The sequence below is a fragment of the Letharia columbiana genome (genome assembly GCF_014066305.1).
Source record: "Letharia columbiana isolate WasteWater2 chromosome Unknown Sc0000066_s0, whole genome shotgun sequence".
Classification (NCBI taxonomy): Eukaryota; Fungi; Ascomycota; class Lecanoromycetes; order Lecanorales; family Parmeliaceae; genus Letharia; species Letharia columbiana.
In genome coordinates, this window is record NW_023501110.1 from 56,966 (window position 1) to 81,648 (window position 24,683).

The following is a 24,683-nucleotide window of genomic DNA, read 5'->3' on the forward strand; positions in this document are numbered from 1 at the left end:
CGTGCTTGTCCACCACACCAAAAAAGAAAACACGGTTCCAGACCCTCTGCGTCCGTCCAATCCGGCACCGTTGGCCCCGTATCTCTCCCCCATCGACCCTGGGGATCTATCTACCCGACAAGAGCATGCTTTCCGGGACCAGGGTGCGGCCCATCCAAATGCGCGTCCAGCACCGCACCTACACCGCCTTTCACCGCCTCGATCGCCTTCGGCAGCAATTCATCAAGCTCCTTGACAGTACTGGCCTGTCCGGCCCACAAGTTGCCGCCAGCGGCCGCCTTGGCTATGCCTGCATAGTCGGGTGACGGCGCGAATGAGATGTTGAGTTCTTCATTGGTGGCCTTTGAGCCTAGGCCGTCGGGGTGGACGAGGAGGAGCGAGCGTTTGGGGGCGTGCCAGCCTGCGAGACGTTAGTCAAGTATTTCCAGGCTTGATGGTTCGAGTCCCGGGACGGCGGTAAGGACTGACTGGAAGACTTACCTTGATTGTTGAGTACGATGGTTAGAACGGGCAGCTTGTACCGCTGACTGATCCAATACACACTCCCTGGCACACTGAAGAGGAATGTCCCGTCGCCGACGATATGGCATACAAATCTCTTACCACCCACAGCAAGCTTGATTCCAAGCGCGCCACCTCCCGACCAGCCTAGACCACCACCGCCACAGTTGATCCATGTGCCTGGGATACGGGGCTGGACTTGATCCGCAACGAAAACCGTGGATGTTACGGCTTCGATGGCGAAGACGGTGTCTTCGGGTACCGCCTTCCGGACGGCAGCTGTGAGGTAGGAGACGTTGTAATTGCCGTCGTCGCTTGGTTGAGCTAGCTCTTGGATGCTTCTCAAGCGTTTGGAGTGTATCTCCTTCAGCTTTTCCCATCGGTCCGAATAGCTCTCGGTTTTTTTCGACAGCGTCTCGTTGCTGCTAATGTACTCATTGAGTTGTTTAATGGCCGTGTAGGCATCCGTCTTGTACCTTGCCTCCGCTGGATAATAAAAGACTGGCATCTGTTGCTTCAGAGGATCTGCATCTAGGTGGAATATCCTGGTGGACTCCTTCGGCTTGCACAAAGTTGGTATGTATGGGACGTCGCAATCAACGATCAGGATGACATCTGCCGTCTTTACGCTATCATCGACTCCGTATTTCAATCCAACGCTGGCTCTATGATCCGAAGGGAAGCACATATCCGAGCCTCCCGTGTCTAGGACCCTCAAGCCTTTTATTGCTTCCGTCAACTTCACCAGCTCCCCTACGGCAGCGTGATTCCTCCCGGAGTATCCTGTTATGAGCAACGCTTCTTTCGCCTCGGCCAAAGTCTTAGCGATAGTCTCCACCGCGCCCTCCGGTAATGCCCCTGGTCCTACTGGACCCCAGTGCTCTGGCTTCACGCTGTATTCCGGGATCTCTTCCTCCATTGCCTCCCTCGACCCAAGAAGATAGACAGGTCCCATTGGCGCTGTCGTTGCGAACTGCAGTGCTCTTCCAACCATCTGCTTGACATTGACCCCTCTTTTGACCTCTCCGGTGTACCGGCAATACTGCCCCAGGATTTGCTTTTGATCTGGCACATCTTGGATCCAATGGATGTACTCCGTACGGCTCCCTCTCAGCTCTCCGTCACACGTGTAGGGAGAAAGCCCGGCAAAGATGAGCACGGGTGCTCGGCCGCAGGAAGCGTTGTGCACTGCAGCTCCCAGACCTTGGGTCCCAACGTCCACATGTACTATTACGCACTGGGGCTTGCCGGTGACACGGGCGTAGCCATCGGCCATGGAGAGGGCGACCATTTCGTTGGGGCATGTTATGATACGAGGGAACTGGCCCTTCTTTTCGATCTGGCCCTTGGTAATGGCTTCGATGATGGAGGGATGATCGGAGCCGAGATTGACGAAGCAGTGGGTCACGCCCAATTCCCAAAGTGCCTCGAAGAAGGCATCACTGGCGGTGTACCTGGACGTCGCATCAGTAAAGCGGAATTTTAATTCTTCGACGTACGCAGCCGACACACGGGGTAGAGCAGGAAGCTTTACATTTTGACTGACTCGTGTGCTCGTTCACGGAGGCCACGAGGTCAAAGCAAGGAGGTCTCTATAAAAACCCCCCAAGGGATACGAAGCATATGCCAGGAAAGTAGCTGACAGCTGGGATCATTTTGGTACATACTGTAGTTACTGAGATATTCGTGTAGTGGCCTGCAACTTCCCCGCCATGTCGACACTCGACTCCATGCAAGGGCGGCGGCTATCATCGGATGCGGCAATAACAACCGGAGATAATGCCGGATCGACCACGCTTGCGCTAAAGAGCCGGAACTTAAGGTAGGCCGTAGGACCAAACATTGATTTAGTGACCATTACAGAACTACATAGGCATGTCGTTCGAGAATCAAAAATGGCTCTGTCTAGACCACAGCTCGAAATGGTTGATCCCATAATCTAGGAACATTCTGCAACAGAATGGCGTAGCAATAGGGGACATAAGACATCATCTGAGCTCTAGTATCGAGTCAAGGCAATTGAATGAATTGCCATTGGCCGCATTCTATCTGTGGTATCTAGCTCGCAACCCGAACATATCAAGAGAAATCATTTGACGGTGAGATCCGAAAATGAGTGTGGGTATTACCATCTTGCAAGTAGCCAAACTTACGCCTCGGATATAACAAATTGGTATTCGTGGTATAATGTTGAAGGAGAGAAAGCTCAAAAGCGCCTTGCCAGAGATTTTCTTCAACCGCTTCAGGGGGTATTTGTTTGCGCAGATGGTATCGTATCATAGCCAGTCATGACGTAGGAACTGAGAAAAAGCAATGCAAGCCGAGAGAACAAGGCGGGTATTCGGATTATCTTTAACGAGGTGGCCCAATAGGGGCCGAGTATCCATTTGTAGAATGAGAGGTGCCTGGACGTCCGCTGTCGAAAGAGGCGTGTTTGTCGTGTCGGGGTGTCATATCACCGGGTACGGCGCTGAATGGGAGTTTCTGTTCGGATTTGTTCTCGAAGCGGAGAGGCCAGCCGTTGTGGCCTTCTTCTTCTGGAAGATTGACACCGCTATCATTCCAGGGGTTGCGGTAGCCACTGTCGCGTGATTCCATCGAGACGAGAGATGCGCGGGAGGCATTGGAAGAGGCGTGTTTGAAGAGAGAGCCGGGAGAGCTGGATTGATTCTTGCGGCGATCCAAAAAGGAGGAGATGGAGGAAATGCTGCCCGGCTTACGGATTTTCCCAAAGAGGGAACCGCGCTCACTAGCATCATCGGCGAAAGTAGAGCGGGTGGGAGAGTCGGTCCCGAGGGGTGCAGGAGCATTTTGCAGCAGCTTGGAGTCGAAGAAAGGCAGAGAGTCTTCGAAGGAGTCAGATTTCGGCCTGGGTATTGCGCCTTTGACAGTTGTTGCGTCCAAGCCGTAGGGTATGAGCCGAGAAACCAGAAAGTCAATGGCATCTTTCAGACCGCCGGCGTTATTGCGGGTGTATTCAAGCAGAAGTCGCGCTTCGCTGGCCTCGGTGTCGTCTACTGGCTTCGAATCGTTGCCAATACTCAGAATGACTTCGTACTGAGTCTTCAGTGTTTGTCGTACTTCGGTTTGAAACTCAGTAGACTTGAAGAATTCTCGAAGCCGAGGAGATGCAGGAACAATGATCTCATGGCTCTCAGGGACCATACCCTGGGCATCGTCAGCACCTGTCGATACGAAGATGTAGAGAAGGCACGAACCAGAAATTCATCAACGGCTTGAGGCACTTGATACTCGGGGCCAGATATGGTGACTACGTCACTCGCCATTTCGGTGCTGGGAAAATCGATTTTGCAATTCCACTTTTTCTCGAGCTCGTCGATCTTATGCATGCGAGCGATAAGTTCTCTATGGTACAAGCGATTGATCACGACGGTCTCGGAGACGAACTCCGCGTCCTTCACAGCACATCAGACATGTCAGTCCGGTGTTTGTGGCTCACATGCAGAGCCAGAAAATTCCTCTGCTGGATCTTCGGGTTCACCTACCACTTTCTCAACCATGTCCATGATCTCCTGCTTGACTAAATCCAAGCTCTGAGCATTGCGTGCAGGCGTGCGGCAAATAACATTGTCAATCTTGATATCGTCGTCCTCTTTGCCAATGCCACCCCGGTCCATGGCATTGGAGAATTTGACAAAGACGGAGTACTTCTTCATGATGCGTTGAATGTGCTGGCCACCTATTCCGATGATACGCTTGTGGTACTGATCAGGTACGTGGAAGGAGATCGAAGCAGGCATCTCTTGCTCAACGAGGTCGAGCCCGTTCTTGGTGGCGTCGTATTGTGCTCCACAGACGTCAATATAGAAGTTGTATTCGTTGAAGCCATCAAAGATGATCTGGACGTTGCCTATACCAGTACTTAGCGTCTACTTTGAGGCGACCAGAAGAGAACTGTCAAAATGTCATACTTTGTCCCATTATCTTGTTGATCTTGCCGTTCTTCTTGCCACTGACGAACTCCTTGTGCTCGTTGGCGAGTTCAATCTTGACGCGAATTTGGTACTGAGCCCGCTTGACAAATGGTATCTCATGAATGACCATCATGGCCGCCTTGACCGAGTCGTCCGATCCGTTGATGTTGAATGTGAGCTTCTCGAAGCAGACATCGGACCCAGAATTAGTACAGATATCCGAGAGCATTACCCGTATGTCAGCTGGCGATGGAGCCCTCATGGACTGTGCAGAGTCATGCAGCATCAGCCACCAGGATGCACTATAAAACTGGCCAGCCTGAGCAGGTTAGCACATAGCGCCCACAAGATTTCAAGAAGAAAAAGCCCCCTCCTTACCAATGCCATGATTTCACGCACAGTGCGCTCCACGTGCAGGATCTCCGTGCCTTGGACCCGAATCAAACCACGCTGACTACCGAGCTGCGGGAACAGTACATAAGATCCGTTCGTCTCCATGACCTTGCGGACTTTATCGAGTCGGTCGAGGATTATACTGTCAATTTTGTGCGCCGAGACCATCACATCCTTGACGTAGCATTTAGTGTTCAGAACCAGCTCGTGAAGTTTTTTCTTTGCATGGTTTATGCACTCTTGATTTTCGCCAGTAATGAACACTTCATCATCGCCTCTTCGGTACGCTCCCTGCGGCGTGTACCCATAGATGCGGGGGAACGGAGGTGGGAAATAGATAGCGGTATTGGTGGCAGCTTCGATAAGGCGGATATTTTTGCGAGTTCGACCACATATAATTGTATGTAGGGACAGCTCGAGCTGCAACGATCCATAAGTCCGGTGCAGCTGTCCGGTAGTCAGCCAGTGCCCGCGTTTCCAGCAGCAGTAGAGCTTACCACTCTGTCGATCATGATGAGCACTCTCGTCTTTGCATGCTCCGAGCTCTCTGGATCGCCGTAGATTGCGATGCGGAGTCTTTGGTCAAAACGTTGGTCACTCCCATTGCCATAGCTTGAAGCGGGACCTTCTGGATCACTGTGCTTCGGATTGAGCAAGAAAATATCAGTACCAGTCCACGTGGCAACACCGTCGAGGTGTTGGAGAACTTCGGCTCTGACGCCGGTCATGTCCTGAGTGATGACAAGGTTGGTATCGATGTCGACTATAGCACATCTCTGTCATGGTGTCAGCATTGATGAACCTTCACAGGGGTTGTGGAGGATCTTTACCAATGCGATGGGCGTATCGTTCAATATTTTGGCTCGCATCTTGTGCACAGTCTCATTCTCGCCAGAGATACAGACATTGGTCACCAGACCCTTCAGAGGTCTTCGTTGCAATGCAGGTATTGGCTTGGGCTCGGAAGAGGTCACTGTAGCCTCGAGTCGGCCTTGACTTCCTTCGTTTAGGACTCGGCAAGACCTTCTCAGCTGCTCTACGTTGTAATGATGCACTGGCAGCTTGTGTATTGGCGTTCCCTCCTCCGTCCCTTCCGGGAAGGTCCATCTTTCCAGAGCTTTGGGACTCGCGTGGAGGATTTCGTCGACGTCGGGACCGCTCAAGTTGGAAGAGAAAGGGACGTTGAAGGACAGGTTGACGATGGTATCAGCAGGGGTCAGAGGTGATATGGGGGTGCCATTCATTGGACGTTTGATGGGCTGGGCGATGGGAAGGTCCATGGGATTCGGCCTCGACATGAGGCCGGCCGGGGTCATCTTCTCCAAGCCATGACGAGCCTGACCTGTGATGTTGCTGAACCTCTGCATGATGCACCTCTCTACCTCCCCTCACGGTGCCGATGCTATCAAAGGAGGGGGATGAAGCATCTGCAGCGGCTGAGCTTGAAGGTGCAGGAGTGGGGAATAATGGATAATGGGTGGGAGAGATGTGATCAGTTAGGGCGCGAAGGAGGAGAGTAAGTTAGACGCGAATCAAGAATCAAAGATGCACAGGGAATCGGAGATGTGGGCAGTGCATTTATCCATAGGGCTGAATGAATAATGCCCCTTGATCATCGAACTAGAATCTTGGGGACTAGTACTCGTGTGGACGAGAAGTCTATCATCTTGGCAGTCTAGCTTAGATAGGTTAGGCTGTAGGTCATAGGCATAATCCAGTGTCAAACTGCGGAGAAACGAGGTAGTACTGATTGGTGGGTACTCCCGGGCGGGACAAAGAAAAAAAATTCTCGCCAAAAAAAAAAAAAAGGGAAAACTGAAGTGCATGCTGAGTCAAATATGTCGATACAAGTACATATAGGTATACAGAATGTCCAATGATTGAGAGGATGAGTGAGTGAGCTAAGGTACTTTATGCACTCCATTCTTACTATTATCATTATCATTATGTATTATTACTGTACCTATTACCGTATTGTTAATTAATGCAGCAAATGCATCCTTTTGGAGAGCGAAACCGGTCTTGTAGATTCTATCTTTAGCTATGTGGAGATATGGAAAAGCCGGAAGCTTCGGCCAATGATTTGCCGTTGCCATTTGTCATGACTAAGATACCGAGGATACTGTAGAGTACCTAAGGTAAATAATCATCATGATTTCGAGTCAATATTGGTGGAAACAGTAGTCTGACTTCTATCGAGGCGATGAAATATGCTGTTCCGTAGTATACCAGTGATTGATTTTTATTCCTTGTCAGTCTCTCTCTCTCTCTCTCTCTCTCTCTCTATTAGGAACAATCCGGAAAATACTTGCTTCGGTCACCAGGCTCAACTTCCAACCATTGCTCCATCGGCGACAAGGATCCATCCAGCCATCCAGCCCATCTGCCACCGTGATATACACCTAAACTGTTGAACAGACTTCTTAACGCAATACTTGCCGCCTTCCCGCGCTCCCCGGTGCCTCGTATATACCGCCATCATCTGTCATCTCGTCGACGTAGCCCCTATCTTGCCCCTGAGTTGCGTACTGATACCTCGGCCGTTCCTCCACGGCATAGCTCACTGGCCTCATAGGTCCATCGTCGGCAAAGACACTGACCTGACGGCTAACTTGCGGTCGAGCCTCTGATCTTTCTCCCAGTTGCACAATGCGCGGCTGCTGAGGTCTCACACTTTGCATTCTCGTCCCTTGTTCTCGAGGAACCGCGTACTGCCTTTCAACAGGCCGTGCGCTTTGCACCCGCATCATACCTTCACGCGCTTCAGGAACTTCTGCATACCGGGCAGCTTGCCGAGCTTCGGCATACTCAGTGGGGTGAGTACTTTCGTTGCGTGTGACATAGGACTCAGCGTAAGGCATGCTGCGTGAGTTGCTTTCAACCACTTGCGTGTTTCGGTGTTGTGGATACTCGAAGAACGGCTGAGAGCCCGGCGATTGAATTCTACGAACGTACTGCCCTTCGTCGTCAACGCTAACAAGCTGCGGTTGTCGGACACTATGAGGAGCGGACTGCTCATAGCGAGGGTCATATTCGCTTCTGCTCGCAACAGGGGCAACGGAGACTTGCCGCCCAGCGTTCACGGGAACCTCAATGCATTCTCTGCCCCATTGATCAATCATGATACGCCGTGGCGGCGGCGCCATAGCGATTGGGTTTCGTCCAAAGGGAGATGCTTGCATTCGACGCAAAGGCGGAGATGGGGAGCGATCATGAGAGATATATGTCGCCGATGCTGGTTGAACTGATGCTCTGTACTGCTGAGACATAGGCTGGCCCGTCGGTGAGATGTAAACCTGAGAAGCTGCCCTTGTAGTACGAGGATGAGGAGCGGAGTACTGCACAGGGTGAGGAGCAGGCGACATCGGAGCTCTTACATGTCTAGCACTGACAACCCGCCTAAGATCCTGTTCCTCGTTGGGTATGTATCGTTGCCCATTGCGAGAGACCACGCGGCGCCCTAATGGAGTCAAAGGTCCTCGGTCATCAGAAAGTTGACCATACGCTGGACGTTCGCCAACTCTGGGTTGGTAGATTATTGGCTCTTGATCACGAAATTGAGGCGCAGCTGGATCGACATACAGCTGTCGTGATGCTTCCCGCCTGGGACGAATCTGTCGTATTTCCACAGCATCCCCAAAAGGAGGAGGCGAAACAGGCTCGTCCTTGATACGGACGTCAGGTGAGCCCAGCTCTCTACGCGGAACCACGTTACGGGTATGCTCTTGGGGATCCACCCCCCTTCTTCGCTTCTTCGAGCTCAGAGGCTGTAAGCCAGGTTTTGGACTTGGTCCAGCACTCGTAACCTCTGCATTAGATGCACGCGAAAGACGACGATTCTCACCATGGCTGCGCTGGACCTGAGAGACTTGCGGAACTTTAGCCACGGCTAATGGGGACACACGCGAAGGCTGTGGTGCCACAGGAGACATTATGTGATTCCTAACAACTCGCACATTGTTTGGCAGTGGCGAGGGTGACCTGTCATTGCGTACAGCAAACTCACGTGCCGATGGTTGAACATGACCTGGAGGAGGCCGCTGTTTTGTTGCCGGCTGCCGTATTTCAACCTCCCGCAAACCTACATCTCGCCCAAATTCATCGGGGCCAGGAGGTGAATATGCAGAGTCCTCCTGAGACTCGTTTATCTCTTTTACATGCTGGCGAGCAGTGGCATCAGGATGTGCTTGCTGTTCATTCCTTGACCTGTTCGCAAGCTCAGCCTCAAGCTGCGCAATGCGTTCCTGCATTGCCCGCTCCGACTGCGACATTGGAGCACCTGCAGTGCTCGCTTTTGTTGGAGGGTGAGGTAGTGGACCGTTCGTCGAAGTCTGGAGTGAGGGTTTATTAGGGCGCAGGCTTGTCTGTTCGTCAGCATTGACGCTATCAAGATCCAGATTTTGTGATCCATCTGCTTCAAGCTTTTGCTTCAATTTTGGATCATGAGAGAAAGTACATGCGTCTCCATATCGACAGTGCTCCCCCTTAAGGAAAAAATTGCAAATTCGATGGGGACGCCATTTATGAGACTCATCTGCTTCCTCTGTCGTAGTAGATTCCACCTGACTGGAGTAAAATGTTTTCTCATCAAATGAATCACTGGCTGAAGCAGCTCCATTAGCGCGACTGATTTCGTGCATTTTGACAGGCTTTACAAGCTCTTGCGCCTTTCTCAAGACTTCGGTAGCATTAAAGTCTGGCAAGGCTTCCTGATCGAACATTTTCTGCTTTCTTCGCTGGTGTATTTGCTCCTCCAAGGCCCGCTCGATGCGTTGCCTTTTCTGCTGTATCTCTGCTCTTACAAGTACATCTGATTTGGTTAAAAAGATGGGGTCGATGCCAGATGACCCAGGCGCTGAAGTCGAAACTTTCAGATTGTTGGGCGATTTGGGCTGAAAGGGATTCGACAAAGGCTTGGTGTCATGCGGGTTTGCTGCAAGTGAAGATGTCCCGTTGCTGACCTGAGAAGGTGGGTGAACGCCATTCGTCATTTGTGACGAAGACACGGGCGGTAAGGGTAGAGGTCCAGAGGCAGCGAATGGATTACCTAGACCACCAGACTGTCTGGGAAGCTTGGGTGAGGGATGACTGTGTGCGAAGAAATCATTGCGAAGCTTTATAAGCTTCTCATATTCAACAAGCTCTTCCTTCTCAGCATATGAAAAGCCATTGCGGTCAGCGACAGCACTGGCCATCGTACGTACTTCTGACTTGTTGAACGCTGTGTCAATGTGAATGTCTATCCACACACATCACTTTGTAGTCTCATCCACAATCGCGAGCGACCTGATATAGCAGAAGCTAAGACAGTATCAGTACAGACAACTTCAACGTAAACGTGTCAGCAGCTTGTGTAAAGAGTAAGGAAGGTAACTTGGAAAGGAGGTTGGATCTGGATGGAGATTCGTCCACGCGACTAGGTTGCTTTCGGGCTAGCGTGAAATGCAAGGAATTCGAGTCCAGATTCCGAAAGTCTCCACTGCCCCCTCCAGTACAGCAAAGCCCATATTGAAGCGGACCAGAAAAGGTGGAGGATGATCTCGCGATATGACTGTCATTATTAGATTGCACGTATTCCCGCAAACACTCTATGTAGAAAATACGAACAGCTTGGCCACTCTGGCTTAGTGTGATGACTTCAACCCTTTCTACCAAGTTCCAGGACTGTGATGCTATCATGTCGTTCTACAAGAATCATACGAGCCGCTGTTTCTACGCAAACACCGTGGCGACCTTCATCTTTAGGTTAGACAAAGGCTGACGTTCACTTCGATCCGCCTCAAGCAGTCTCTACAACATAATGTCAGCAGCCTCTTCCCCAGATCGTCGCTCGGTCTTCTTCTTTGACATAGACAACTGTCTCTATCCTCGCAGCCTCCGCATTCAAGAATTGATGCAAGAGCTGATCGACTCCTACTTCGTCCGACACCTTTCTCTCCCCGCCTCGGACGCCAGGGCCCTTCATGCAAGATACTACAAAGACTATGGTCTCGCCATTTCTGGTCTTGTCAAACACCATACCATTGACCCTTTGGCCTACAATCGCGAAGTCGATGATGCGTTGCCGCTCGATGATGTAATAAAGCCCGACCCACAGCTGAGAAGGCTGCTGGAAGATATGGACAGGAGCAAGGTGAAGATGTGGTTGTTCACGAACGCCCACATAACGCATGCGCGAAGGGTGGTAAGGCTACTGGGTGTGGAGGATTGCTTTGAGGGAGTTACGTATTGTGACTACGCGGCGAAGGTGCTGCTAGCGAAACCGCACAAGGAGATGTTTGAGAAGGCGGAGAGGGAGGCTGGGGCTTCGAAGGGCGAGGAGTGCTATTTTGTCGACGACTCGGCTCTTAATTGTAGACATGCAAATGAGAGGGGATGGACTGTTGTGCACAAGTTGGAAGAGGAAGATTCAGCCCCGGAGAGCAAAGCTGGAAGATATCAAATTCGTGATCTGGAAGAATTGCGGTCAATATTTCCGCAATTCTTTGTCAAGGGCTCGGAGTCTGCCAGAGATCAGAAGGAAACATCGTCACAGCTATGATGGCAGCGTGTTCACGTTTGATCTGCATGGATTCGCCATGCTGGGAAGAACGGCATTTTGGGAGGAATATGACAGTCCAGTAGGGTTTCCAGCATTACAATCATAGATGCATATAGATAGTAAGGTCATAGACCAGGGTAGGATACGCCACTACACTCTCCGGTGATGCCGTTAATCATAATTCCCGTCTATTGCAAACGTCTCCTTGTATTGGGTTCCGACGAAGAGTCCCAGCTACGAGAGCCGAAGGTACATCTGCACCGCAGACGCCATGGTACGTTGAGGGCTGGGATCAACTCTGCAACAAGTCCATCTGACGTTCGATTGTATAGACAAGTACCGTAACAGCATTACTGAATGCGCTGGCAACATAGCTCCCAAGGAGAGGAGTCAGAAATTTCTCGCATGATGTACCATAACAATGGGGTGAAAGATTACTACTGGGTGCAAGTGATCAACACCATCTCATCTAACATTAATTTCTCAACAGTGGGCGTAAGCCGAAAGTATCACGTATACCAACCAGTCGAGCCCTAAAGAACCACATGACAGACAAAATGCCAATATAATGACAATTGAAGCGGTGTACATCCCTGAACACTTTTCCGTTATCTGACGCCTTTTGGAAGGAATTGTGATTATGATAGACAGAACTTTTCGAGTTGATGTCGCAAAGTGTAAAAAGTTTCCACGCCTCAGACTGCCACTTCTCCTGAATATTTGCCTGATGAGGACCTTCATCGCCTATGGAAGTCTGCATTGCCCTTGCATCATTCTCTTTCCGCCAGCTCTTTACGACCTTCGCTATCTCACTGCTTTTCAATTGCCATCCATGCGGATAAAACACATCAGCAGATTCTCTGATTCAGACGATAGCCTAGGCAGAACAAAAAGCTGGACATTTCCAAACTCTTGGCATCGTAGCGACGTCTGGGTCCCTTCTGGAGAACAGAGAACTGATGGATAATTGAAAGTGGCGGATGAGTTTTCGAAGTCCCATGGGAAGGGGTGCAATACAGAGTCATGGGAAATCAAAAAGCCAGACACTTTTGAAGCAGAATTCCTCGCAGCGGCACAAGCCTCCACATTCCGAACCACGACGGCCGCAACCATACCCGCGATATGTACCGCAATTCAAAGGGATTGCGGTGGAATTCCGCAACAGAGATAGCCGACAGGACGCTGCAGCTTGCGAGCAACAGCGCAGTGGATCGAAACCTTCTGACAGCAGATGAGGGCGAAACTCTCACCGGAGGTGCAGTCATTGATGTCCAGATCCTGCAGACCGAGTTGAGCTGTTCAGTGGAGGATTCAATGCTATGCCATCGGTTTGCCGAAATCATGAAGTACACATCCATACTCAGGACACCACTGGAGAGCTTAATGAGCTACGTATAAACCTGAGCGCGGTCACGGATCTTGTCTACCGGACAAGAAGAGGACAAAATTGATCAGTCACCAACACAGAAGGTATTGAACCTACCGTGAACATCGCACCGGAGGCCTACTATACTCGTAAGGTAAGGTAAGGTAAGGTAAGGTAGGTAGGTAGATGGAACTTGAATTAGGTAAGGCACCTTAGCGTCCTCACGGGCTTACTCTACTCTAGTCTAGTTCCCGCTTTCGGTTGATCGGAGGATCATTGACCCCTGAGGGTGTGTCAAATGTCAATATGAACCACCAGTTGTCCACCATATCCATGAACCCCAACTTTCAAAACATTGAACGTCTCACCAAATCATGAATCAATAAATCGTTATGGAAAGACAGATTCATTCGTCCAGCCTTGCGACTACTTTGCCAACTCCATCTTTGGTGCCTGCCTTAGCTTCTCATTACTATCAGACATGGTCATACCGTAGGCCCTTATTCCGTAAGCGCCCACGACTGTTGATAAGAAACCAATCATACTTCAGGATCCCATGCTTGTTGGTGACACCTCCGGAAGCTCACCACATCTAATCCTGCTTACCGCTCATGAATGGCCGCGATCATTTCAAGCTATATTGAACCCTCTTGCCCGTCCAATACTGACCTCTACTATATCTGTGCCGCAATTTGGGCTCGACCTCATTGGCGCCCTCTCTGCGTGCGTGACTCGTCTTGGATTGTCCATGGAGAGCAATCGTCTCATATGTGCCTTTGTGCTCCCACATCAGAAACGATGTGCGGTTTCAAATTTCCAGCTCCTCGTATATGACGGCTCTCCGCCTCCATTCCTACTCACCTCCTTTCCAAGCTCTTGGGTCTGTCAATACAGGTAATGAGGGTGTAGTAATGGAGAGCTTGAGTGACTGTTTGGAGTTGGTGCATTTAACTTGGCTGGCCACTTCCATTTCATCTTGCTTTCTAAAGCCGCAGGACGGCGGGGACAAGCCTGAGCCAGCGGCTCCCGGCATAAGTGGGTCTTCCACCATTGATCAATCGTATATAGCAACACCTCGCTAACCTGACACCACTAGCTGTTGGTAATCACACTGAAGTCTGCCACGAACAACCTACGCCACATCATCCACCGGAATACAATCTCGACCAAGCACATGCGACACCTCGATCCTCCTACCAGCAATCTACATCCCACCGCCCCTTAAGCTCTCTACGTCAGTCCGCATGGCTATCCGAAAGCCGTCTTCGGACCTCAAGATCCTTGAGCAGGATGAGCTTCACAAGTAGACGCAGCGCACCCCGTCGGCCAACGATCGGCGCCCCGTCCGAGTTCAGGAGGGTCCAGAGCGGACGTGTATCTCCCCTAAGGCGAAGCCCAGCATTTCGACCCCTACAACTGAGCATTTACCTGCCCGGCAATGAGCTTCCCGACCTGCCAATATTCTGGGAAGATGGAGCTGACAAGGTGGAGGATGTGACAGTGGAACGACCTGTGCAAGCACTCGTCAAGTCACGATCAGACTCCATGCTACTCCGACACCCTTCAAGCTCTTTCTCAATCCCGAGGAAGCCAGTACCTTCAAGGACGTCCTCTCTAGATGCATCACGATTCAGCATGGACAGCCAATTTACATTGAACTGGGTCGGTGGTCCCACAAAGTCGCGATCCATCGATCACCTACGGTCAAAGTCTATTGAGCGCAGACCGAGCTTCATGACTACTCGAAGTGCACAGGACTTCTTAGATGCTTTGGATGCCAGGGACGCCCATTCACCCCAGCCTCCACCTCCTGCCATTCGATCCAACTCTGAGCCCTCCTACACAATTTATCGAAGAGCTAGTGAGCAGAGTCTGCGGCTGCGGACGCACCTGGAAGAACGACAGTCATTAGAGGCACGCTTACCCAATTGCGCTACCATCCAAGAGGAAATATCGCCTTTATCGCCAAGACCCGGTGAGCAGATGCCTCTGTCTCCTATCTCCGATCGGGACGACAACACCGACAGTTCGCCCTATGATGAACAACCGCTTCAATTGCAAGAGTCGATCCAGCGCGATGCCCATGCAGAAGTGCCTGTTATGTCCAAGGCGAGATCATCTTCCGGAAGCTCGACGTTGTTGAATCCCCCGACGCCTCTCCTCGACCCATTTCGCCCAGACACCGCAATGAATGAGAGACCAATAGTGACTACAACCATTTCAGGCAATACCCATTCATCCTTTCGGGATCGTTTCTCTCAGTGGATTCTGAAGGCCCTGCCAGCGCTTCCAACAGTTGAACGCTCATCTACGTCATTGAGCATGTACGATATTTCTGGCCCAACAGAACTCAACAGCCCATGGTCCTTTCCCAGTCCCCGACCTCATACGAAACAGAGCTCGATGTCTTCGTCCTGGACTCTTGGTGGTGGTCGAGGAGCCAGCTTTGATGTCGAGAAGACGCCATTACCGCCCCAAGTAGCCAGTGTTGGTATTGCCTTCTGAGCAATAAGTCGAGATGCTGGACTGTTCCAATCTTTTAGACGGAAGTCTTCGAATGATAGAAACGCTCATTCTCTAATAGTCGTCAAAGGTGCTGCTTTTAAATACCCTTTCCGAGGCTTACCCTCATTTTTAATCATAGTTCTTACTCCTATTCGGGGAGCACTGGATGACCCTTCCAGTACCTCTTACTGTTTGAACGTCGATATGAAGGGTGCGCGCTCGAGGGTAAGTTTCCGAAAGGTCGCGCTTTCCTCGTCGGCCCACTCACAGCCACGATGGATATCTACTCCTCGCAATCTCGACATCATTTCGTCCTCCCCAACGTTTTACTAATTACAGACTTACCCACCACAGCCTTTTAATGAATTTTTTCGTTGCAACCGTCACTGTTTTGATTGGTGTTTCTCTCTTTCAAATGATATTTGGGGTGAATCCTCGTTGCCCGCTCTCTTACTGAGAGAACACCCAATGATTATTGCTTTCTACGTCGACTAACGCGCCCGAACCTTTACATAGCTAGGCTTGCACAGACTGTCTACTCGCCCACTAGGCCATCAGACGACACCACAATCATACAAGAAATTTAACCACGCTTACGCCAACATCAGGCCTTCACACTGCATATGCCAAGTAACGTCCAGCGAATCTCAACAAAGATCATCAGCTAAGTCTTTTACGAAGATGGACCCGCGGTTGGACCTACGAGGAAGGCCGTGGCGACTGGACTCGGAATGGGCGTTGGGGATGACGGTAGGTGCGTTCATGTGGATGCAAGAGCGTAAGAGCCCTGCACAGCAGAGATGGTATACTTTCAATGGTATGCTAATGAGAGAGCAGCACCCTTCGTTCTTGATCGTGCTAGATATGCCATTTCAAGTGACCAGCAATCGAGAAATTTCGAGCAAGCCGTCTTTGTACCTGACTTCGAGGTTGCCACGACTAACAGTCAACTCGAGCCTGGCAGGAAAGAATCATATCCTCTGTTACCCTTCCGCGCCTTGGAAGAAATCTGTCTTCCGGGCGCTATACAACAAAGGTGGGAGGCATCTATCGCCGCCTCAAAGTCCGCAGAATGGCGTCTGTGGTTCAAAACGCTCGATCAGACACAGCAGAAAGCCCATGTCCAAAGTCTAGCCAAGCGTAACAAAGATACATTCTGGGCCGGACTCTGGCTTGAGTATGAGGAATGGTCAAAGCCACGACATGCGCGATGTATTGCCGCTGCTACTAGAGCCTTGGTCATCTTCGAGCGAGAGAACGTGATGAGGCAGATGAGAGAAGCACAGAAGTCCGTGAATGTAAGAAGAGCAAGAAGGCTAGAACGATACGGCTTTTCGGCGATGGAACCTGAGGATCTGCCAGAAGCAGAGCCTCTTTCAGCACCTCTAACACCCCACGACATCGTTTCCCTAAGGTTGCGCCTTACGCCTTGCTACTTCCGCCTACCAGCCAGTACTTTTCGGTTCGCAACACAGATCTTCAGCGGCAAGTCCTACGAAGAAGCCGTGACTGAGCAGAAGGCGAATTTCCACAGCTGGACTAATGAGAGCAAGGTTCGCAGGATCGAAGGTCACCCTGACTTTGTTGTGTGGGGCAATATCGCAGTGCACAAGGATGCTGTTCCAAAGCTCACTCCCAAAAAGAAGCAGCCGCAGACAGGGAAGCATAGGTACCAGGACAAGCAATCAAGGTCAGGATGCGGAGAGGGCTGCAAAGGGCAATAGGGCTATGCGTGGTATATGGTAATCGATAAGTGCGCTTGGAAAGGATTTCTCTGATGCGTTGGAGATTGGATCTCAGAATGTGTCTGATAATGAGAGGTCCGATCAGCTTTCAGGGTAGACGTTCACTTGTCTAACGTCTATCGTTTTCTACCCTTCTACATAAAGAGATAGTTGTACTGTCTTGTCATCAACAGAGTACATTCCTTTGCAACCCTTCTCTTTTCCCGAAGCCTTTGACTGCGCTTTTCAGGCTACCATTTTTGGTTTCGAATCTAATGTAGCTGGTGGTAGGGGGGAAAAGGCTCACAGCCTTATGGGATTTAGCGTGTTCGCCCAACCTGCTCCTGGACCTGTCCGGGACGCCGTCTTTTGCGTTTGACATTCCCAAGATTGAGTATGGACAGCGGCCATGGAGCATACTATCGCGGATGGTGACTCGCTGTCCAAATCGAGAACAACAGCACGTGGCGCGATCATCCCGAGCGGCGGAGTCTTTGTATTCCGTTGGATCTGCATCCCCTTGCTAACCGTCGGACAAAAGGTCTTGACGCCAGCGTGGGCTCGTCAACCCAATCATGAAGAAGGCATACATAGAAGAGACGCCATAACATTGTCTTGTTCCTCGTTGCCGGAAAAAAGCAAGAAGGTGCACTCGGAAAATGATATACGACGGTTTTTCATCCAAAGGAGTTTCTCCATCTACTCCACGACACACGAGTGCCTTTCGGAATTAAATACACTTTACTCTTCCGCACTTGTGCTTTCAAGAATCGCTCCGTGGGAAGGAATGCGTGCTTGGAAGTCAGCTACATACAATGGGCAAACACAACATCGTGGTTCTTGGGTTTGTTCCACCGTCAATTCCAGTTGTGCTGTCCTCAACATTCACAATGCGCGCCTAGAGCTGGCGTCTCGGGCCTGAGCACCGCTCTCGAACTTTCCAAGAATCCAAAATACTCCATCACAGTCGTAGCAAAGCATATGGCTGGGGGCTCTGACGCCGAGTATGCGTCCCCTTGGGCTGGGGTTGCTATTCTTCCATAAGTGATATCTCCAAATAATCGTTTGGGATAGCTTTTGAGTGCTGAAAAGATTATCGATTCTCGGAGAAGTGTGAACAAGCTCAGAAGTATGATACAGATACTTGGCACGAGTTCAGCAGGCTAGCGGAGGATGTGTCTGAAGCTGGGGTTGCATTCCAGAGTAGGTGCCCTGAAGGATTTTCCCAATTTGAGAGGAAGCGACTCATATCAACGTCGTGTTTCTAGATGCTACAATGTACACCCGTCACGACCATCGGACTGTGGACCAATTCCTCAAACCTGGTTCAAAAGCGCCGAGGTTCGTGGATGCTTTGTCAAACGTGGGCATCGACCTCTCACCCGCAACCACCGTCAACGTAGTATATACGCACATGTCAATTGAAGTCTCCGCAGTACAACGTCACAAACTCCTCGCTTCCTTCCGACGTCGCCACCTCACTCGGCTTCACCACCGTCATCATAAGATCAGACCCCACCATCCACCTCCCCTACCCGATCCCACAGTGTCCAAAGGCCGGCGTCGCTTCCACCCGTGCCATCGTATCCAACCATTTCGCACGCCGCCTCCCTCCACCACGCTGGCCAATCCCCGGGCTTGCTCGTCAACCGCACGGGTCCCGGTCCCCTGAAGCTAGCTTGGCGGCGCGGTTTGCCAAGGATCTTTTCGCGGCCGGAGGACGGGTGGTGCTGGTGAGGCACCGTCCCGATACGTCGATGGCGCTTTGCAGGCGCAAGCGGGACGGAGGATGCCGATGCTTGTATCATTCCACGACCTGTGGCCGGTGCGTATAGTACCTATCAACCTGATAACTGGGACTCGGAATCAGGATCTCAAGCTGGGACGGCGTGTCATGCAGCGCGCTCTGTCTGGACTCTCAATCCCAGTCTCACGGAACGGTAAGGGCGTTGAGGCAGTGTGTTTTGTGAGGCGTGGAGTGGAGTGGAGTGGGTTTGAGGAGTGGAGGTGTGAGGGTAGTAGCTGAGGACATTGATGGATTTGAAGGTGGTGCATGATTACGGGCATGGAGGCGGTGGGTTACCGGGTTCGTTGGGGGGTTGCGCGCGGGAGGCTGTGAGGTTGGTTGGTTGAGGGATCTTTGGCTGTGTGTGAACGATGAAGAGTGCATCTGAAGGATCGATGCGGATAAGCACGGAGCTGTCCTCCCTCTTCCTTGCATCCATTTTTATCGTATTTCCTGTATTTTCAAAACCAAACCTCGCTTCCAAAAATCTTGATCATCTGCCCTGATTCATGTACACTCGTGCAACATCAGCTTGCTCCGGTTCTTTCCCTCGCTCCAGACAATCACCCCTCCACTCAGCATCACACCTTCCACTCAGCACCACACCATTCCAACCAGAAAAATGCCCGGCGTACTCATGTACCGTGCCGGACGCGTGCCGCGTGAAGCCGGTCCATCCTCCTCTCCACAAGATCAATACGGCAGCGAGAGTTCCGAAAGAAAGGGAAACTTCACCATCCCACCGACGTCCCACCGGCTGACACAAACATCTAATTACAGCCCGCCAGACAGACGCGAGCGCCCGCTTCGAGACTTGCCTCGTTGACACCTCGAACCTATTCCCTTCCTGAACGCGATATCCGTAAGCTCGCCGGAAACCGAAACCAAAGCCCGCGTCCCGGACATTGTTGACACCCGATTGACTCTCATGGGATCGCCCTCCCGATACCGTCTCCGTCCAATTCGGTGGACGATATGTCACAGACCCGTCTGGGAATTTCTGCCACAAGGTCGGTTCTTGTTGGCGGTGGGATCGTTAAGGATGCTGACGAGGTAAGGGTACAGCTACCGAAGCGCTCGTGGGGAAGGTGGGGATTACGGTCATGGAGGCAAGGGGTGTTGGCTTCGCGATGGCTCGGTTGGAGATGCTAGAAAGGGAGGTTCCAAAGGTGAGAGGACTTGGAGCGGCAAATTCTCCGGGGCCACGTTTCTGGATCATGGACGCGTGGGGAGAAAGGAGCATTGGAGGGCGGGGGATGAAGTTTCATCAGAGGTTATCACGAGCGCCCATCTACGGCTTGGATGCCAGTCGAGAAAGCCTGGACCTAAGCGGATCGATCCACAGCCGCGAAGAAAAAGGAGAAGGAGAGGGCGGGATACGGTTCTCCCGACGAACGTTTCGTGAGATGGCAAAACGCTGACAATGACACGGACGTCTCGGTCTCCCCACCGTTTTTATATCCGAGGCCGGTCCGAAAACCGCCCCGTTGCCATTTCTTCGGCGTTCCCACACGGATGGGTGCAAGGACGCACGGGAGGACCTCATGGACAGCTGGGCTCTTACTCGCCGCGCACCCTCGTCTCGTGGTCTTGGGCTGCGTCGGAAAATAAAAGATACCGCACAGCCCGAGTCACGCATGCACGGAGTAGAGACATGAGGTTCACTGAGTGGGAACGTATGAGTCCGGGATATCAGAGGTGCATGTACAGTATCGAGAGCGGAATGGAGCAGTGGATCGAGATTTCCTGAACCCTTGCATCTTTGCATCCGCGCCCCCTACTTAAGATGGAGTACGCAGGCTCGAGATCAAGGGCGGGGAGGTCCTTTGTCCTTTATCTGCCTGCTCCCGAATGGTGTTTTCTTTCGGGTCAAACGACCGGGTTGTTAATTTAGTTCCTTCCTGACAGAATAAAATACCAGCTCCATCTCGTCCTATTATCGCTATGCTGTCAGTGTTTTATGGGGGTTTTTTGGTTCCGATATCGAGGACTGGATTTGCATCGATAGTGGTGATGGTTCATGGCTACGTGGAGACGACTGTCACGATACTCCGAGCTGACGTTCGTCGTGAGCACATCTAAGACGCCCCCAAGGGTATGCCTGGTATGGAGTTTCTTCGCTCGTTCGCGGGCATTAGGAATTTGGCTCGTCATCGGCCATGGTATCTGGGACATTAGGATCCACAACCGAAAGACTGTTTTGGGGCTTATATACAACTGGGTTCGTTACACATTTCGAGTGGTTTTTGCTAAGACATAGGGCTGTAGGTGAGGCAACGCTGCACTAGCGCAAACCTCGGAAAGATCCAATTCCACACCATGCCCCCATTGGATTTCTGGGTTCCTCATAGAGCTAAAATTCTGGGCTTTATTCTGCCTCATCAAGTAGTAGCTGGCAAGATGTGTTTGCTCTATTGTGATATTTCTCAGTATTTGCTCGATGACTGATCTCGTAGGGCATCGGCTCGACCCATCATGATGCCTGTAGCGAAGGTTGAGGCTCAACAAGGGTATCTAGGCTGTCCGCGCTGTTAGGTCGCATTGCTGTTCGCGGCGTTAATGAAGAGGCTGAATGCCCATCACGTTTTGCACCTTCACTTTCATTGTATCCGGCCATTCCAAGTCTCATAAGACGCTCCTTCGCCCCTTCATGCTCCGTTTGAGCTTTTCTCATGTTGGCGTATACCTGGTCTCTGTGATCATATCGTAGGATCTCAAATTCTGCGGATCTTACCGTCCTGTTGCCACGAGCGAATTCTTGGACATGTTGCGCCAGATCTCGGTTCAGGCGCGCTAACTGCGCTTGAGCTTCTTTGATTGCTTGCAACGTGCGGGTGACTTCGTTACGGGCATCCTGGAGGTCGGGGTCGGATGGGCTGGGGGCGTGAGAATGTCTCTGAGCGCCTGGTGACGTGACAGGTGTCATACTTGAAAAGCAAGGCACGGACACGGTGGAGCCATTTCTGCTATGCATTACCGAGTCGTGGTAGTCGTGACTGCTCGTTTTAGCGCTTTCACTGTGATTACCTCTAGGCATCCTGGTCGATTCTTTCCCACCACCTTTCGTCAACCACTGAACCGCAGCTAGCTCATTCCCCTCATCCTTTAAGGCAGCTTCCACAAGTTTTAAATATCTTCTCGCGCGCTTGGTGCTACCATGCTGCGCACCAAACGTTCGTTGCTTCGCCTCCACAACCTCTCGCTGCAGCTCTCCCGCTCGTTCCCAATCACCTAGGAGGCCACAGTTTTCGGCAAGTTTCGTCATTGACAGTTGGGTTTTTGGATGGTCAGGTCCTAGGATCTCAAGTCGGCGGAGTAGCGCTTTGCGGTCAAGTTCTTCGGCTTCTTGGAAGCGCGATTGCGCGCGGTAGGTCCATGCTAGAGCGCCCATTATTATTAGTGTATCGGGGTGGTCGGGACCTCGTTGCTCCATTCTTTGCTTGAGGACTCGGAGGCCGATGTCTTCCGCTTCCCGCCATTGGCGTAGTCTGTTGCAGCAGTATGCAATATTTGTCAATACTCTGATGGTGTCTTCACTGTCTGGACCGAACTCCTCTTCTACTAATTGCAATGCCTGGAGAGAGAGTTCTTTCCCTTCCCTTAGCTTTCCTTCGTTGTTATAGCATACTGCGAGTCGTGACTTGCCCTTTAGAGTTAATCGGTGGCGAGGTCCTAAGACGCGATTTGTTGAGTCATGGAATCGTTGGAGTACTTTACGTGCTGATTTATGTTGATGTAGTTTGCTGTGCGCTAGACCGACCAGTCCTAAGGTCTCTAGCGTGAGCTCATCTTCCCGGCCGAGCTGTTTCTCTCGTAGTCGGTGAGATTCCAGTAGCATTTGCAATGCTGCGCTCGTTTGGCCTTGTTCCATTGTGTAGTGTCCAAGGCAATGCAGTATACGCGCTCTGTTGACCAGTGGAGTTGGATCGGAAAAGTCATGGGCAAGCACAATCTGAACATGCGAGCTTAAATCTTGGATCAAGGCCCATTGATCGAAGGTCACGTCGACGGGGTACTCTCGTGCCACGGCGCCAACGGCGGCCTTCTGCCAGTGTGAAAGCTTGTCGTGATCGGCCAGCCATCTTTGCGTTGAAAGCTGTACCAACCGATGAAGGCTGTATTTGTTGGAGGAGCTTTCTTCTTGAATCAGGGAAAACGCTTTAAGCTTGGCGATTGCGGCTTTTCGATCAAGCACATTCCCGCCAGGCGCCTGTATGAGCTCAGAGGGTATCGCCTGCCGATCGAGAACGGCCATCAAGGATAGCATGTCGGCTGCTTTGGGACTCTGCATTGTCAGCTGCTCGAAGGATAGCCGCCATGTTTGAAAGACGGAATTGGAACTTTCGTAGTCTCGACTCGGGTCATAGATGCTCTCTTCTAGCAGGTTCGGTATGTCTGATCGGCCTGCTCGGAAAACCTCGAGATACTCCGACGCTGAAATCTCGGTTTGCTCAAGATATGCGGCAGCCTGCGTAATGGTGAGGGGAAGGTACTCCAACTCTCTAGCAAGCTTCTCGATGACTTCCAGGTTTAGCTGCTGGTCTGAGAGCTTGGCTGATAGCAAAGATTGTGCCTCTTTGGGCTCAAGTCTGGAGATCAGCAATGGTTGCTGTTTCCTTTCGAGGATCTGATGGCCGAGCTGGCGGTCTCTCGTAGTGACTAGCAGACTCCCTGCGATGCATCGAGGTAGATGGTGGATGAGTGGCATGAATGCACTGTTAGTCTGGGCAATTTTCTTCTGAGATGCCAGCCAGAGATCACGGTCATCAGCATTATCTAAGATCATCAGCCACGGCCCATTTGCTTCGTCACTTAGCCAGTCAGTGACCAGCCCGAGAATGTCCAGGTCAGGATCTTCGCGACCCGGCAGATCGAGCAGTCTGGCTATGTTGCGGTAATCGGTCTCGAATCGTGATCTACTGCCTCCATGCACCCAGAAAATATGGCTGGTGGGATGCAGCTGTCGGTGTCGGTACGAGTATTGGATCGCTATACGAGACTTCCCCACCCCACCTATGCCAGCAAGCGCCGCTCGGTGGCTACTCTCCGTCAACTGCATTTCAATTGTACTCATGATTCCATCACGACCCACAAACGCTTCTTCGAGATTATACTTGACCATCCAGACCGGTTTCGGGTTTGTCTTTGGTATAGACGGTAGCGACGCCTCATAGGTGGGTGGCTCCGCAGGTCGCTCAAGTCGGCCTTCAACCTTAGCCATCAACTTACGAAGAGAGTCGGCATGGCGTGTTTGCTGGAAAGCTATCAGTGTATTGATGTAGTCCTGGATGCTCGACCAGAATTCATCAATCTTCTTCTGGATTCCAACACCTCTGATGGCTTTGGTGATCTTCTCCTTGTTTGAAGCGTGCGGTGACGGTAAAACTTTCAAAAGGGTCTTATCGAAGCTCAGTATATCCTTACGAAGGCCGTCTAATAATGGTATGAGGAGGGGCTCTGTGTTTGCATTCAATTCGCTGTGGCTCGCTTGTAAATGTTCGACAATGTTTAGCAGTACGGGCAATCGTTGTTGGATCTTTACGAAGCTCTCTGGCATTCCTTTGACGTTATGGTTGAATTCGTTAATACGCTTGACAACTTTTCCACCATAGCTGACAAGAGATAGCGCACTTTGGACGACGCCGACGATGGCGAATGCTTCTGCCATCGCGGCTACTCGATAGAGCCTGATTGAGACCGCTCAAGTCCAGTCAATGCAAGGATTGCAATCTACAACGCCTGCGTGTTCGCTGTCCTTCATACAGGCTGTCGTTGTCTTGTACCATATTATGAGGTACTATCGCGCACTTCGCCAACCGTCAGACCTTGAAGAAAGAGATCTTGAAGCAGAGACGACTGGCAACTTACGAATCTTCCGCTTAGCAATCTCATGGTGAGGGAAGGACGGGCGGAGGGGAAAAACACCCATGCG

The 24,683-nt window shown here is 51.3% G+C and overlaps 9 protein-coding genes across 9 annotated transcripts; 4 read left to right on the forward strand and 5 right to left on the reverse strand.

Moving 5' to 3' along the window:
* Nucleotides 1–110: 110 nt before the first annotated feature.
* Nucleotides 111–2,344, reverse strand: HO173_011697 (uncharacterized protein; the record flags this gene model as incomplete). Its single annotated transcript, XM_037313576.1, has 3 exons — nucleotides 111–400; nucleotides 481–1,955; nucleotides 2,178–2,344. The coding sequence occupies 3 exons, from the start codon at nucleotides 2,342–2,344 to the stop codon at nucleotides 111–113; spliced, it is 1,932 nt and encodes a 643-aa protein (XP_037159493.1).
* A 509-nt stretch (nucleotides 2,345–2,853) lies between these two features.
* On the reverse strand, nucleotides 2,854–6,196 carry HO173_011698 (uncharacterized protein; the record flags this gene model as incomplete). The annotated part of the gene is made up of 7 exons (XM_037313577.1): nucleotides 2,854–3,669; nucleotides 3,720–3,917; nucleotides 4,008–4,372; nucleotides 4,434–4,755; nucleotides 4,815–5,276; nucleotides 5,327–5,605; nucleotides 5,660–6,196. The coding sequence occupies 7 exons, from the start codon at nucleotides 6,194–6,196 to the stop codon at nucleotides 2,854–2,856; spliced, it is 2,979 nt and encodes a 992-aa protein (XP_037159494.1).
* Nucleotides 6,197–7,252: 1,056 nt separating this feature from the next.
* Nucleotides 7,253–10,024, reverse strand: HO173_011699 (uncharacterized protein; the record flags this gene model as incomplete). The annotated part of the gene is made up of 1 exon (XM_037313578.1): nucleotides 7,253–10,024. One exon carries the CDS (start codon nucleotides 10,022–10,024, stop codon nucleotides 7,253–7,255), a length of 2,772 nt encoding a protein of 923 aa, XP_037159495.1.
* A 605-nt stretch (nucleotides 10,025–10,629) lies between these two features.
* On the forward strand, nucleotides 10,630–11,370 carry HO173_011700 (uncharacterized protein; the record flags this gene model as incomplete). The annotated part of the gene is made up of 1 exon (XM_037313579.1): nucleotides 10,630–11,370. One exon carries the CDS (start codon nucleotides 10,630–10,632, stop codon nucleotides 11,368–11,370), a length of 741 nt encoding a protein of 246 aa, XP_037159496.1.
* Nucleotides 11,371–12,492: 1,122 nt separating this feature from the next.
* On the forward strand, nucleotides 12,493–12,768 carry HO173_011701 (uncharacterized protein; the record flags this gene model as incomplete). The annotated part of the gene is made up of 1 exon (XM_037313580.1): nucleotides 12,493–12,768. The coding sequence occupies one exon, from the start codon at nucleotides 12,493–12,495 to the stop codon at nucleotides 12,766–12,768; it is 276 nt and encodes a 91-aa protein (XP_037159497.1).
* Nucleotides 12,769–13,566: 798 nt separating this feature from the next.
* HO173_011702 (uncharacterized protein) lies at nucleotides 13,567–15,241 on the forward strand (the record flags this gene model as incomplete). Its single annotated transcript, XM_037313581.1, has 2 exons — nucleotides 13,567–13,771; nucleotides 13,833–15,241. The coding sequence occupies 2 exons, from the start codon at nucleotides 13,567–13,569 to the stop codon at nucleotides 15,239–15,241; spliced, it is 1,614 nt and encodes a 537-aa protein (XP_037159498.1).
* A 681-nt stretch (nucleotides 15,242–15,922) lies between these two features.
* On the forward strand, nucleotides 15,923–16,965 carry HO173_011703 (uncharacterized protein; the record flags this gene model as incomplete). Its single annotated transcript, XM_037313582.1, has 2 exons — nucleotides 15,923–16,019; nucleotides 16,079–16,965. 2 exons carry the CDS (start codon nucleotides 15,923–15,925, stop codon nucleotides 16,963–16,965), a joined length of 984 nt encoding a protein of 327 aa, XP_037159499.1.
* A 1,508-nt stretch (nucleotides 16,966–18,473) lies between these two features.
* Nucleotides 18,474–19,190, reverse strand: HO173_011704 (uncharacterized protein; the record flags this gene model as incomplete). Its single annotated transcript, XM_037313583.1, has 2 exons — nucleotides 18,474–18,781; nucleotides 19,049–19,190. The coding sequence occupies 2 exons, from the start codon at nucleotides 19,188–19,190 to the stop codon at nucleotides 18,474–18,476; spliced, it is 450 nt and encodes a 149-aa protein (XP_037159500.1).
* Nucleotides 19,191–21,224: 2,034 nt separating this feature from the next.
* On the reverse strand, nucleotides 21,225–24,419 carry HO173_011705 (uncharacterized protein; the record flags this gene model as incomplete). Its single annotated transcript, XM_037313584.1, has 1 exon — nucleotides 21,225–24,419. One exon carries the CDS (start codon nucleotides 24,417–24,419, stop codon nucleotides 21,225–21,227), a length of 3,195 nt encoding a protein of 1,064 aa, XP_037159501.1.
* Between the last annotated feature and the right edge of the window lie 264 nt (nucleotides 24,420–24,683).